The sequence below is a fragment of the Platalea leucorodia genome (genome assembly GCF_965183815.1).
Source record: "Platalea leucorodia genome assembly, chromosome: 1".
In the NCBI taxonomy this organism is placed as follows: Eukaryota; Metazoa; Chordata; class Aves; order Pelecaniformes; family Threskiornithidae; genus Platalea; species Platalea leucorodia.
In genome coordinates, this window is record NC_138823.1 from 123553988 (window position 1) to 123569952 (window position 15965).

Sequence of the window (15965 nt, forward strand, 5' to 3'; positions counted from 1 at the left end):
TTCGGATACAAATAACTGTACTGAAGTTCAACAGTGGCATCAAAAACACAATGGATGGCATCGTGGGAAGCTGGAGATCCGGGTTTGGGTCTCCAGAGACTAAGAGACTGAGCCCAGGCTTCTCACTTCCCAGCTCACTGCTTTTGCTCACTGCAAAAGCTGTTCTCAGTTACAAGTCACCAACACGTCTTGCCTCCTCCTCCCATATAAAAGAATGAGCCTGTAACTCTTTTCAACACGTACGGAAGGAAGCTTCATGCCTAATAGAGATACTTTGATATCTTCCTTCTACAGTCAAGTGCCTAGTTTTTAAACAACTCAAAATCTACATGGGATATGCCTGGGCCCTCATTCTGAATCCCATGTTCCTGGATTTTGGTGATTTAATTTGAATCACATTTTTATCTTCCTTTATACGCATTAAAGACAGGGGACATGTACATATGGGAAGCTCTAGGCTGCTTCTTATTGCACTAATATTCATGGTACCAGTGTGGCCTCAGGGAAGAGTGGGAACAGCAAGACTCCCAGCCAGGCAAAAATTTCAAGGCAAAAGTATAAAATGTGAGAAGTAAGGAGTGTGTGAGAAAGGAGTTGAAGGAGAAGGCAAAACAATGATGAAGAAACACTTTCTAGTTGTATTCCCTTTTCCAGAATAGTTCACCAATCTTTTCCTGCTGAACATCTTCCTGTTTCTATTACCTAGAGACAAAGAGAGAGCAGATATGGCTTTAGTTACAACCAGACAATGTGGTATTGCTGTTTACACGCAAACTTGGGCTACGCCAGCTTTGCAAGCCTGATGGCCTGGCACTGTAAATACCAGATGAGAATACTACAAATGCAATAAAAGGATCAGCTTCCCACATTTTTGACTTAAGGCAATCCCTTGTGGTAAAGTTGGGTGAGGAAATGGAAGAACAGACTGAGGGGAAGAGGGGAAGTTCAATAGCCCAGAAGCACGTATTGCTGACCTAGTTACTTTGTGAAAGCTTCAATAAAGAGGCTTACGAAGTCATGACTATTACATGGTCCTCTCTGATCTTTTCAGGAGGATGAGAAATGGTTGTTTTCAGTTTAAAAAAGAAAAAAAAGATTCTGTATGTAAAGTCTCTCTTTGTTGTGCTGTGAACTCCCTGGAGAGAATATCAGTCACCCTGCAGGGGCTGGAATAATGAATGAATCCATCAGGGAACAGGCTTTCTTCTCCTCTGACATGCTTCGGGAGACCACCCACACACACGGCAACCCTTTCTCTGCAGAGTGCCGCCTCTACAGCCCTGCCCAGTCTCAGCCACCAAGGATCCTTCCTCTCAGAGTCCATCACTGATGGAGTTTAGATACTCTCAGGCTGAGGAGTGGCATGACCATGGGCCTCCCACTTTCTGGGCAAAGGCTCTAACCACTGCAGGAAAAGGAGGCAATGCAACCGTGAAAATCGGTAATGGGAACTGTGGGGAGGTATAAGGTACACAGCAGGGCAGCTGGCCAACTGCCACAGCACAGTCACTGCAGAATCATAGATCTCCTTGTATGCAGGAGACAAATGAGAAGGGTAATTGCTGCATGCTTGCAGGCAGAACCAGCCAAAGGAAATAAAGGATCAGCCACCACCTGCATATGACAGCTCTTCTCTTGAAATCTTCATGGGTTCCTGATCACAGATTGACAAATTTGTGCTGTTCAAAACCTCATTAAATTTTTCCCATTAGCGAAACACACAAAGATTTACTTCTTCATTCCTGTTGTCTTCCCATGAGTTTCTCAAGAAGAATGGGACGCCCTGGAGTCATGACCCGGTCATGTTACAGGAAAGCTTAAGATAGGTACAGAGCTGAGGGGGGAGCATCCTGAGAGCAGGAAGCAACCAGCTATCATGAAGTCCAGAAACAACTCAGCGTTGGTCAGATGCTGAACTCCTGCACGTGAATTTATTGTCATTCCACCTTATCACTATTGATAACATAATGAAAAAGGTACATCCTTAATTATGTATATTTTTACAATGCAGCCCATCTTAGGGTAGAAGATAAAAAAAAAGAAGCAGCAGCCTATGTAATGTGTTGCTCAGCATAACAGAGAAAGGCTACTCCACGTTAATTAGTAGCTTTACAGTGAGTTGAAGTAAAATAAACTAACATGCAGCTACAGACCTCCCCTTAGCACTGGCCTGAAATTGCACAATGGATACTGACTATCTAATGAAGGAATATTTTAGGAGTCTAGCCAGTTAGAGAAAAATCTGGAAAGGGAAAAAGTCTAGTTACATCCACCATATTTCCCCAAGCATGCACTTTAATGGACAGAAGTTATTCACACACACTACTTTCCTGGAGCACTCTAAGTGCACAAGGTATGATAAGTCCTGATATAACTATGACTTCAGATTTGCTCCAGCCACAGAGCTCCCAAAGAAAGCATATGGAAGTTAGTCAGGACAGCCAGGTAACACTAAAAACAGGGTAGCAGTCAAAATGGTAAGAAATTTCAGCTCCCTTTGAGCACTAAGACCTTTGTTAAACTGTTGCCTAAGTATTACAGCCGTGTTATCAAAACCACTGCTGTTCTACAGCTTTATGTAGTGACTTGTCAACAGAATCTGAGCTACTAATTAGACCTCAAGGATCAGACCAGATCAGCATCTCAAGAAACAAAAGAATCCTGGACAGCTGCTTCTGCTGCCTTCCCTGAAAATAACCAGAAGTGATAATCCATTAGTAATCACCTGTGGTCTGTTTCAAAGTTCACCCTCTTGTACAGCAACATTAAAAATGTACTTATATTAGTTCATGAGATGAAATCTACAAAATTACCACATTATCATCCAAAAGCCCCAGGCACCACCTAACCGTGCCAACAGGTGCCGTATATGCGTGATGTGCTTACTCCCATTCTGGGCTGCAGAATCCACAGCAGGATTAAAACTGGAGGGAGGTGGCGCACCTGCATCTCACATCTAAAATATCTAGACTCAGGAGAACTACAGGTGAACTCTTGGAAAATTTAACTGAACTGCCTTTTCTGTCTAAGTCAATAAAATGAGTACCGGCCCACTTATGACCCTTCTGGGTGAAACCTTAAACAAAATTAAAAACCACATCCACATTCTGAGGAGGAGTTTGCCCCTTAGTCCTCATTTCCCATTCTCCACTTTGCTTCCTTATTAATTACACCAGCACTAGCAGCTTATCAGTGACAAGGCAGCTTCAGTTTTCATACAGCTTGGGAAATGTATACGAGTGCTTTTGAAGGAAAGGTCTCGATGAGAAATCATCCCTCTTACGGACTACCTATCCCAAATAAATTCATCTCCATCCTCCCAAATTCTCCTCCCATGATTCTTCCTGGGCAAAAATCCTTAATGGTACATTACAAGAAGTTTGGAAGCATCTTCTTTCCCTCGACTGCCTGAAATCTCTTCCTAAAGTTCTGAGGACTTCAAAATACTGCAGTCAAATTACTCTTTTGCTCCAAGAAAGAGGACTGGATCACTCTGGCTCCTGTAAGACTGATATCACAAAAGCCCCCTCAAGGGAATTACATCTCATAACATACAGTTGCCTATTATTTATTCCACGGCCAGATTCTCAGCTGGTATAAATCAGGGCAGGTTCCTTGCCTTCAACAGAGTAAAGCTGATTTATGCCAGCTGACAGTCTGGCCCCGCATGCGTTCCACTTGCACAATGCTAGTTTTTAAAGAGGCCCATTAAAGTGCCCCAGGCACATAAGAACCACACTTGGGTCTTTACTTGGAAAATGTTGCTCCGAGCAGTAAGACTGTGAAACCTTCCTGCTGCTCTGCTGTTCAAATGCACTTGCTTTTCTAACAGAAGGAAGTCCCTAAGCCCTGACAGAGCCACCACAACCTTGAGAACAAAAGATGGATTTTATAATGTCTTCTGCGTAGATGATTTTTTTTAACTGAATTTAACTGCTGAATTAAATGAAGCCCACAGGTATACCAATGCAATGTTTTGCAGGAACCGATCAACTGCACAGAAGGCAGAGGCTATCTTTCAAAACTTGTATTATTGGTGACTATAAACGAGCCAGAAAGAATATGGTGTGCCTTTCATACCACTGGCTGAGCTTACAGCTTTGGCTGCTTGATAAGTCTTTCTTTTTTATCTTAAAACCTCAGATGTCTACTTACGGAGCAGGGCAACAGCTCTTTTGCAGGCGTAGGCCGAAGTCCTTGGGTACAAACAGAAGGTGTACAGGAAATAGAAGACAGCTTTCTAATATCTCTAGTTCCAGATTACCATTTCAAAGGCACAATGTTAACCCTAGGTGTCATTGTAGTGGTGTATCTGCTGGGTTGTAAACTGAAGGATGCTTTAAGTGTGAGGAAGCAGACTCCTCTATCTGTTCCTGAAATTTATTAATTTCAGTCAAATTTTTGCCAAAATACTATTCTGGATGAGTGGAGAACTAGAATCCTGGAATCAGACTACCAGGACTTAGAAATAAAAATTGTGGTCCCTTTGCATGACAGAAATTTCTGAATACAGCTTGTTATTATGATATGAAACAAAGACTAGAAGAAGACACCAGTCATCCAGGGCACTGCCAGAAAACGAACACGTGGCTACAGGTCAACCTAAAAAACACTGTCAGGAAAATGGTTTTCCTACCCCACTGAGTGCTGTAACACTTCATACATTTTCATATTCACCACCAAAGTGAAAGCAAAATCATTCGAAGCAGTGGATGGGGGGTGTTTGTGCATGCATCCACGACGAGAGTGACAGCCCTTCAGTATCCTGGGGAGAGTGGATAGGGGGAGCTCTAGATTCAACTGCGCACCCTATGAGCCAGACCAGGCACTTGATCCAGCCTTTCTTTCCTCCCCAACCAGTGATTATTCTAATTATTGATTAACGATGATGTCTCTCTCTCTCTCTCTTTCTATATCAGAAATTCCATCCTGGACTGGGGGGGGAGGTTTCCTGATGAAAGTTTAATGGAAACTGGTACATTTCCACAAATTGTTTTAGTTTTGACAAATCAGCATTTTCCCATGAAAAACAGTGTCAAAAACTCTCAACCAGCTCTAATTCTAACCAGATTAACTCAGGGATGAATGCCAGCAGGAAGTTCTTGCTAAATACCAGTTGTTTGAGCAAAGGAAAACTACTCCTTCCCCAGACGATCTTCCCAGAGGTGAAAAGGCTTTAAAACTCATATGAAAAAAAAAGGACAGGTAGTTCCAGCTGTAACAACCACAATGGCATTTAGAGCAAGACAAAGAGCAAGGAAATGGCATATAAAAAAAAAAAAAAAAATGCACAAACGTGGACAAATCGACAACTAGTATTTCTCCTGCCACTGCTAATGTTATTGTTTCTTGAAATCTGAAACAGTCGCTAAACTTCGCAGCAATGCAAACAAATGGACATTAGTCCCCGACTCAGGAATCCGTACGGACTGCAGGGCAAACTCCTTAATACATGCTCCAATTTAAATTCTGCTTAAATCCATAGAAGTTAATGGACACAAAAAAACTATGGCATGCCGTCACCAACAGAAATAGAATGAAGCAACTCCTGGTGAGATATGTTAGCTCTAACTACTAGTTTGGATGAGTTTTTCATCAGTCGATGGTGTTTGAAGTGGTTTGCTCTCTCTAAATATCTTACCCTAAACATCTGTACACTAACTAAATCTGTGTTCTTTCAGGCAGTAGGATATAAATGGTTGTACTCAACCAACGTCAGTGCTGCTGCTCTGTCGTTATGCCAGAATGAAGACATACTGTGAAAAATAACCGTTGAAGACTTAGCTGGGCCACTGAGAACCCAATCTTGCAAATACTTAGTATCAACTCATTGCTTACAGTGGCATACAGGTCAGCAGCATTTGCCTTAACTACAAATGCCCTGCCCCAGTGTGTATGCCCACTCCTTGCTGTAAAAGCAATCTATCCCCTGTAGTAAGAAGTTTCTCCACTCTTTCTTAATACAAGTCTTACCACTTCCACCTGCCAGTGAAGTTAAACTTCAAAAGGACTTCTAACTAGTCTGTCAAAAACAAGGCATATTCTTTCTGATTTATTTTGGTCTATTTTAACCTTCCAGAATTATGGTTCATAAAAAAGCACAAGTATTTTGTCATGACCTTTTATTTTATTCTTGATTATTAGAGTTTTAAAACCAGTTCCCATTATCCTATAGGAAAAAAGAAGTGAAAAACCCTCTAACTCCAACAAAATTTAAGGCTAAAGACCTATTAAGTAAACCAAAATCTCAGCACTAAATCTCTTAAGACTAGGACATAGCCAAATTTCTTTCTCACAACAGGACTGGCTCTCTACTACTCCATGCTGGAAACCCCATGTACTCTCCAACACCTGCACAGAACTGGTTGGTATCTTAGTCCATTTTACTGAGTTTGCAATGCTCTGGCGACACAAACTAGCTAATATCCCTGGGATTTGCCTACCTGGTTAATGCTCCCTGAGTCAAAGGGCTCCTATGTGGCAAAGGAGACACAGCACCGCTGGTCTCCCATGCGCCTCAGGACATCCCTTCGTTCCTCTGCTCACCAGGTGCCAGTGGGACCGTGGGGACCATGGGCAGACCAGGACTGTAACAACTCACCTCCCTCCTGCTGAGCCCAGGATCGTGGGGCCACAAAGGTGGCTGGAAGCTCTGACTTTCACTGTGCCACCAAAACTCAAGTGTAGCCATGCCAGCCAGTGTGGAAACTGCACGGACGACTTTCAGATCAAAAGCTGTCATTGCACTGGTGATAGTATTTCATACCTAGCTGATACAAATGCACCTGGTTATGCAAAATCCAAGAGAGTAACAAGTTGGGCCCAGCCAGTTGGTTTTGCTCATTCTTGCAATACCGTAAGTGAGGCACAGCTCTTCTGAAGTCAGAGGAGTGACAGTGATACGAAGTGAACGCCAGCAAAATTCATATAGCACAGACATACCTTATTGAGAAAAAAAAGTTCCTATGCCACAAATGCAAAAATATCATCTTAAAAATATCCTGCAAAGGAAATACAAGCATGGGAAACTCCAACAACTGGTGCTACGGTGATACTACACTCTCTTCTTTCTCCCCTCAAAAGAGCAACTCCTTTCTAAAAGCCTAGTCCTGAACAAAAAAAACCAACACAAAAAAAAAACCCAAAACCAAACCATGAAGAATTTTCCTTCTGGTAAGAGCCTGACACTGTCTTTGCTCCTAAGTTCAGAATTAACCTTGTCACAATGACAACTTTTATCAGCCACTATTATATGAAACTGTAACAATTCATCCCAGAAAGGAGTATTTAATTTAGCCAAACAGCATTGCTTCAAAATGTAGATCATATAAGAGTAAGTGTTTATAAAATATAAGTGAAAAAATATTATGAATATGAAAAAATCTGAATTATTCCATTGCCCTTTTTTTGAAATTACTTTTGAAACTGTTTCAGGAAACTTATATGCTATAACTCTACGTAACTCCACTGATGCTAATGGAACTATATTCATTTGCACCAGCTTAAGATCTGGCTCATCATTTTTTAATAGAAACCATTCCTATATGGAATTCAGCACCTGAATATTATAGAAGCGTGTTAATGCCAAGGAGCTCAAAATAGCAATTTAAATAAATGTGATTTTCAAAGTCTCAGGTATAAAAGTCTTAGAATTCAAAGGTACCCCATGAATAGAAGAAAATGCAACAATATCTCTGTTCTCTTCCTACTTCCCTCCTGAAATAGCTGGAAATTTGCCAGTTTTAATGGGGGGCAGGAATGCATTTTCGATTTGATCATGTTACAAACATGTTCCACCATGTTACGAAGATGTTTGTTCTCATACTTCCCTCTTGCAAATATCTGAAGCTCTAAATTTGATTTTGTTACTATAAAATTAACTGCCTATGATATGGCTTTTAAAAGATAAGGAGACAGTAATGCAAGTAGAGTTTGGCTGAATGGAGAAATTAAGTTCCTGATGTTCAGAAATGAACAATTATTACACAGATTATCCCAAAGAACAAATTTCTGGTTTTGATACCCCAAAGATAAATTACAGATTCATATTCACTTGGACACAGCAGCATAGATTTCTTATGTGGGCAACTGCTGGTTTGCACTGCCATTTATTGATTAAATGCTCACTATAGCATTCACAATCATTCCAAAAAAATAATACCTTGTCCCTTTAGTCTATGAAAAAAATATCAATTACTTGTGTGTAGTATAGGACATGAGAACATCTTTTTCAAAGTAGACAATTCCTCTTGGACCTGCTCATGTATTTGTTTTTTCAGAATCTTTATGGGAATATGCTATTCCTGTCTAATATTTTGCTGTGAAGAATGTTAAAATGAAATTTTAGCTAGGGCTTTCACCTCTTCACCAACAAGAGCCAGCTGGTTAGTAGGCATACCTGGGAAGTGAGGTCTCCTGAGACTGGTATTTCTCCTGCCTCATCCTCACTGAACTGCTGAGCTATTGATTATTACAAAGTAGCTCTTTTTTCTGTTTTGTTTTTCCCCAAACATTTGGCAGCTCTAGTTTTCATTTTGATGCCAAATAACAACTAATATCCAAACCTCACAGTTTCTGCCCTCACAGAACTGCTGTTTTCTGACCAATTCTTCCTGTTATACACACAACAGAATCCTATGGTGATTATTAAAACAACTTTTGGAGATATAGGATAGATTATCTGACAACAGGTCTACTCAGCTTTAGTTACTGTAGGGTGTAGAAGAAGATCAGTATGAAAAATGCTGAATTGTAACCAATCTATATATCTTTTTTCCTCACTGGACCTACGACAAGAAAGAAGAACAAATTCTTAAGCTATGTCCATTTTTAAAATCTACCTGTAGTTTGAGACTGTCTATACTGTTTGAGTGAAAAAAAAGCATAATAGTAAATAACACAAGGTTAACAAAAGTGGAGCTTTTTCATTTAAAGCATTTTGCAATGGGAATCTGCAAAAAATTTGGGGCTGGGGTCAAAATAAAAGCCATCACTAGTTGAGTATGATTTATATTAATCAGAAATAGTAAAAATATGTCTCAAAATCAACAAGAAGCTGCACACCTCACACTTAATATCATTTTGAGCCCTGGGACACCACAGTGTCTTATTCTTAAACTGTTTTTTTTCATCTGCCCTAAGCTTCCATGAGTAACTTTGCAGGTATGTAAAACCTGTTGACTTTGACAGGATTATTAATGAGGCATGAAGTTATTCATACTCAACGTAGCTATTGGCAGTAGCTATACAAGAGCTATCTAGTTTATGTTGTTATGTTTTAGCAACAATTTTGAGATCGTTATTGACCACGAATGGACCACAAGGGAGAACCAGAGGGCACAGAGCAAAGTTTGTAGAAGCTCAGGTGTCTGCACATCTTACCTGAAGACTAGAAGTAGACATGATATCACAAGACATCTCAGAAATCTACCTAATTCTTCAAAACTGTTTCAGATGTAGTTGTGCTGCAATCTGATGTTCTCTTTTTAGGTTCAGCAGTTGCACTGCAACACGATTTAGGGCCCAACTTTGCAGTTACAGATGTTAGTTCACATATGTGGGTTAGTACGGGTAGGAGTGAGATCGAAAGCTCCTCAGGGCAGGGACCTTGTTTTTGCAGCAGCACTTTAAGCTCTTTGTACATTCCAAATTATCCTATGAAGAATATTGCAAGCCACAGCCTCAAAAACCTATCTAAGGATGTCTTGGTTAAAACAGAATAAGGAATGTAAAGTATCATTAGAAGTGAATCAAACAACATGAGCACTAAATGCTACAGGAATGACTGCTACTCTCAGTCCAACTGCTCACAGTCACGGCTTAATTCTGCTGCAGGCAGAAACTCACATGCAAAATAACTTTTTGGTAAGCAACTGCTGATCCCCGCAGCACAGGCCCTCAGCTCTGGGAGCCGCCGCGCACTGGCTCAGGCCATGTAGCGCCCGCGGCACCTTCTAGCCCCTCTCCCTATGGGAGTGCAGGGCGAGCTGCTCCCCATCCCAGAGGGCAAGGCAAAAGCCGCGCCGGGGGCTGGATCCTGCACCCGCGAGCACGCACCGAAGGGGGCGGGAGGCGCGGGCCGCGGCCGGCTGCTTCCCCCCGGGCCCGCTCCCCCTGGGCCGGCTGCTTCCCCCCGGGCACACGGTGCGGCCCGGCACCAGGTGCGGGAGCTGCCGCAGCAGCTGCAGGGCCGGGCAGCCGCTCCCCCCGGGGACAGCAGTCGGCTCCCGAGCTGCCCTCTCCGGGCTCCTCCGGCCGGACCGGACCCTGCAGCATTTCCTGCCAAAGCCTCTCTTTTCTCCCCCCTCTTCCCTCCACGGACGGACCTCGGGTTTTGCCGCGAAGCCCCCAGATTCCCAGTCCTTTCTTCCCCGCTTACTTTCCAGCAGGGCAAATAAACAAACACGCTCACCCCTCCCGAAATGTTTCCAGCCTCAAAACTTTCTTAGCAACCGCGTCCCCCCCTCCCGCGGCGGACGCCTGCCTCCTGCCCCGCTCCTGCCTCCGGCCCCGGCAACTGTCAAGCGGGAGCGGCGGGCCGGCGCGCACTTACCCCGAAGCAGAGCGGGGACCGAGCTGCCCATGAGGACCCAGAGGGAAACGCGCAGAAGCAGCCGCCGCAGGCTCCTCGGCCGACGGGGAGTCATCGCGGAGCCGGATCGGCATAGACGGCGAGGCGCGGGCGGGGCGCGGGGGGCGGCCGGGCCGGCCGGGCGGCGGGGGAGGCCGCGGCGGCGGGGCCGGCAGGGCGGCGGGGGAGCGGGCTGCGCGGCTCCGCTGCTCGGGACTGCGGGTGACTCACTGAAAACTTCACTTCGGCGCTGCAGGGGAAACAGGAAATCTTAAACTTCCCAAACAGCTGGGCAGGACTTTCTTACTCTTACAGTAGTTCCTTCTCCCCCTTCCCACAGTCACCCCCTCCCCTGCGCTCGCCCGTTTTCTTTCTTTCTTCTTTTTTTTTTTTTTTTTTTTTTAACATGAAACCTCACCCAGTTTCGTGTCAATCATCTGCCAGAGGCCAGCCCCTCTCAGGTCTGGCTCTCCCACCACAAGCGCGCCGGGGCCAGCCCCGACGTGCAGCCCGGATCCCTGCGCCTGCCTCCCTCCCGAGGCGGGGACCGGGCACAACCACCCGCCCGCGCTGCCGGGCCCCGGAGCGGCGGCGGGGCTTGCGAGGGGGCTCAAGGTCGGCGGGAACCCTCCAGCTCGGACAGGCCCTTCTCCCCACGAGCTGACAAGGGCCCAGTCCTGTCATTTGGGGCACGGGGGCTTCCCAGATCTCCGCCTTGCATCCGTATCCCTGTCCTTATCGATGCTGCTGCAGCCTCTTTCCCCCTCTGCAGACCTGGTATCTGAAAGACGGACGTAACCCCCAGATGAACTAAAGCAGGGGGCAGGGGAGGTTGAAGTCAGGGTAATAACAGGAAACGTTCACACAGACGAGCTGGGCACTCAGCCTGCAGATGTTGAAGCTGACTGCAACAATTGTCACCTGCCTCTTTTTTTGCATTTTGCTCCCAAATGGGCTGGATGCACACCACTTAGTCCCAAACGCTGCGTATGTGACACAGATGAAGTTCATCTCCATTCCCCTCTAAAGCAGATTTAGCTTTCACCGGAGATTTTGCCTTCTCCAGAAGGGAGAAATTGCACATAGGACTCAGGGAGTATGACCACACCGGTGATGCCAGCTTTGCATGGCCCAGAGAGAGACTATAAGAACCATTAGACTCTCAACCTGAATAAGGCCTGAGCTTTCTGCCAATATAAATCCAGCCACTGCATAGCCAGCAATTGTCTTGAGACTCATTTTTGGTTCAGAGAGTCTTCCTTCCTCTCTGAGTTAAATGTCTGGGTGTTGATTGAAAGGTAAACTGATGCACATGGGAATAATTTGAGAATGCCTGTTCAAATTTTGGTTTTTCACTTTCGTCTTGGTTACAACACTAGGTAGAGGTACAGATTTGGGTATTTCAGAAAAAGGGCTAAGGCCTCAGGGGGAATATACGTAATCATGCTCTGAATGTCCCAGATCAACTCTGTATGAATTTAGAAATGTTTGCCTAATGCATTTAATTGGCCTATAACAGACATAAAAAATCTCATTGTGATTTTATGTAAATTTAGTTTTAAAAACTCCCTAAATGCATATTTTCACTGTGCAGTCCCAGTTTATGGTGCAAGTTCTCATAAACCTCTCCAAGAGCGTTTTCCTCTCCCGCACCCCCTTTAAATACAGTCAAGATTCACTCAGTCGCCACCTTCCAGAGGTAAGAAAAATGTTGAACTCCCCTTTCAGCACAGACTGGAGTGTTCTTATCAGTTCCTGTGCACCAGCTCTGTGCTAGAAGCTGGCTGTGTTTTCAGTAATCCACTTAAACAAAAGCATTTCTCAACCCCCATCAGTATGTATCCTGTATGCTGTATTCACTTCTCTCTCTCCTTGTAGCTGTCAAGCTGCAGGTGCCAAAGAGTTGCTGTTTGCTTAGAAAGTTGGCTGTGTGTACTGAAATCTTCTGTTAGTTTTGGTGACTAACTTTCAATACGAAAAGAAGCTTAAAAACCGTTAAATACAGATTTAATGTTACTATTTGAACTTGTCACAGTCCAGGCGTGACTTGGCAACCTGGCCTCTGCCTCATTTGCAACTCTCTCCCTCACACAAGTGCTATGGCTCTTGTCCTACATGGGCACCTTCTGACCAGCCTCTCTCATCCCGGGTCTGGGAGTAGGAGAAGGGCTTGCAGGAGATGGAGGCCTTGGGGAGGGCTGGTCTCACATCCCTGACTGCAGCCTGGCATCACAGCCGCTCTCTCTCACATGAGGTGATAAGGCGCATGTTACCCAGTAAGTGAGGAGTTTGCTACAAGTGCATTTCAGAAGTCTGCTATTTCCATTTAAGCATTGTTTCTATTTCCACAGACACATCATGCAGTGAGGATTGCGCTACAGCTGCACTTTGGATGTTCAGAGAGCCCATGAGAGTGGTAGGTGCTACTAGAAAGTTTTTGGGTGGAAGGAATATATCTTACCTGGATGTCCTCAGTGGAGGAGTAACTGTCACCAAAGGTCAACATGGAAGTTGAAGTAAACCCCAGTTCGGTTCACAGATTTGTCCCAGACAGGCTTATTAACAAAAGCTCACATCCTGCCTTTTTGAGTACTATAAGCTTCCCTGTTAGGGCCCAAATGCAGCTTAATCAGGATTTCCTGGACAACCAAAATATATAAAACAGGAGTAAGCTGGTAATTTCTTCACATTTCCTTGTTCATAGTTCCCAGTTCCCTATTTGCAGATGGCAGTTTATTACTTCTAGATTGAAACTGTGAATATTTAACCTCAGCCTGACTGAGGTAAGAAAGAGCCGGCTTCGAAGGCTGCAGATTAAAGCTGTAAATAATTAACTCCAGCCTGACAGGGTAAGGAAGGGTCAGCTCATTTCAGTTCACTACTCAGGAAGGCAAAATATTGAAGCACTGAATATTGTGTTTTCTTTCTGAGCCTTAAAAAGAGATACCGAGAACACAAACAAGCTAGTACCTCTTGTATCTCAGGGCCTCCTAGTGAAGACAAGCAAAGTGCTTCTTGCTGCAGTTTTAGGTACAGCTTTTTAAAACAGTTCGTAAAAACTACTGAGTACAAATGATCTCTCTTTAGTATTCCAACGATTTCTCAGCTTGCAGTATCATATTTCTGTCAAAATCCTATGCGAACTACAGCGTTACTCTCACACGAAGAACGCTTTCAAGCCTCCACAAAACTTGCATTGTTACTAAAAACTGTTGTTTCACTGTATAAAACACACATTTTTAACCCAAAATCATTCTACCCACAGCCAAGAACTGCCGATGTGCCCAGTAAAGCCATTATTTTGATTAGTTTATTAGCTCCAGTGTTGCTTTGTTTAAGAATCCCACAACAAGCTACTTCCCAGATCCACTGACTCAGAATGAAATAAGGCCTATATGGCTGCACTAGCACAACATAATATTCATGCCTATATAAAGCTGACATATGTGGCTTGGGGTGAAGACATCTCACCCTACTTTAGCTGTCGGAGTTAGGCTCGGAGTGAGGTTCCAGGAGACGGCGGAGACAACCTAGCACCTTTCCTGCCGTCTAAAGGAGCAGTCTCATTTGTTTGACTGTAGTGGGTTAGTCCCAGATCTGGTTCAAGGACCAAAGGATGGAAGACAAAGGCTGGATGAACAGAACTGCCATTATGGTGGCAGCAAGCTATTAGGTCACCTACATTACCTCAGTCATCAAAGGATGGAGAGGAATCTAGATATTTTAAAAACCTCTAGACACATAAGCTGATGACAGAAAGCATAGTTAGCCCAGACATCTAGTTTTTAGGTATCTGATGTTAGATGACATGAAGCCTAAAGAAAATGTTCTTTGAATTGTGTACATGATATAATGTAAGCTACAAGATGCTTTACTGACTGGCAATCATTGGAATTGTTGCTTTTGATTTTTGTTTGGAATGAAACAAGGCAATCGGGTACATAGTATGCTGATATTGCCTTGACTAAACTATAAATTACATAACTGGAATAAGTAGTTTGACCAAAATAAAAACATTGATGACTCTGAATAAGTTTTGTCATAACTACTTCCAAAAGAAAAACAGGAAATCTGCATTGAAAAGTTGACACATCCCATTTTGATGTTTTTGGTATGAAACAGATTGGTTTTTGTTTGGAAGCACCCAATTAGTTTTGAAATTTTTTTGTTCTCTCCATGTTACATGTAAAAACAAAACATGGGAACAACATACAGCACTTTGATTTCACTGCAATGAAGGAAGAGTTTTATTTTCAGGGAAATTATGGCATTTCCATTCAAATCAAAGTCAAATTTCATAACCCTGTATTATTTGCAACCCCAAACTTCTGTTCCCCGCAGTGCTCTGTTCACAAAGCTGACATTGGCCCGCTAATTTTCAAATTGAGGGTTCTTGGCACGCAGTATTGGCCTTTCAGTGTTCTCGATAAAAGCTCTGCCTGTCTTGTGCATCATTTGCTGAAGAACACATAGTCTTCTTTGGAGTAGTGTTAAACTGTTGTGCCTTGTATCACTGCTTGCATCGTATTTCTCTCTTAATTTAGGTTAACATAGAGCACAGAATTACAACTACTATTAAATGCAGTTTTCTTCTTTTGCATAATCACTGGTTTCAACTTGTTACTAATAATTTGCACCATTATGAGAACACACGCAGCCTCAAGCAAGGACATTTACAAAAGGTTACATTCATTGCAAAATGTTTTGAGAGACTCATAAAAAGTGTTTGGACTTAACACAGCATTATGCTTATCTCACAGATATAATCAAATTAAAACATCTGTTGTGTGTAATCATCCATCAGAAGGAGGCAATCAGCTTGTTATCAACTCCTGCATACATCAGAGGCAACAAGAATAATGTTATCTTCAAGATTTATCTCAGTAATGCTTTCTGTACAAATCTCCTGAATGACACTTAGCAAAATAAAGTTTTGAAATATTATTCAAATTAGCACTAGACTCTCAGGGCACTGCTGTTCACGTCATCTCTGACTTTTAGCTGAAATGCAAATCAACCATTTTTAAGCTTCACTGAATTGGCTTGTTCTGTGTTTACTGTGTATGTATAAATACCCCCAATAGTGAAAACAGAAGTATGTTAGCGTCAGAAGAGATATCGTTCCCGCAGTGCTTCTCGCCCTGCCAGAAGCAGGAAGCACCATTAATTTCACCACACAACCTTTTACATGAAGAATTCCATGCTATTTTTCCAAAGCAAAGGACACTTGGAGAATTTTGTACTGTTTTCTTCGGTTTCTTGTACTTCTTACAGTGGGTATCTGAGCTGGGGAAAAACCTTGCACATTTCCATAAGCATGTTCTGTCTTTTGTCTTAACTCTTTTACATGTACAAAGAACTAGTAAAACTAAGTCTAGATGAAGTCGCATTTTTA

The 15965-nt window shown here is 43.2% G+C and overlaps 1 protein-coding gene across 2 annotated transcripts in view; it reads right to left on the reverse strand.

Annotated features, from left to right (window-relative positions):
* Positions 1 to 10900, reverse strand: part of TGFBR2 (transforming growth factor beta receptor 2) — a 61584-nt gene extending 50684 nt beyond the window's left edge. The window contains exon 1 of one of the 2 annotated variants that reach the window (XM_082328654.1): positions 10553 to 10900. In XM_082328654.1, coding sequence (XP_082184780.1) covers positions 10553 to 10646 — 94 coding nt within the window. In that variant the 5' untranslated portion in view covers positions 10647 to 10900. Of the gene's footprint in view, positions 1 to 6601; positions 6624 to 10552 lie in introns of those variants that run through there. The other variant, XM_082328656.1, reaches the window with a different exon arrangement.
* Between the last annotated feature and the right edge of the window lie 5065 nt (positions 10901 to 15965).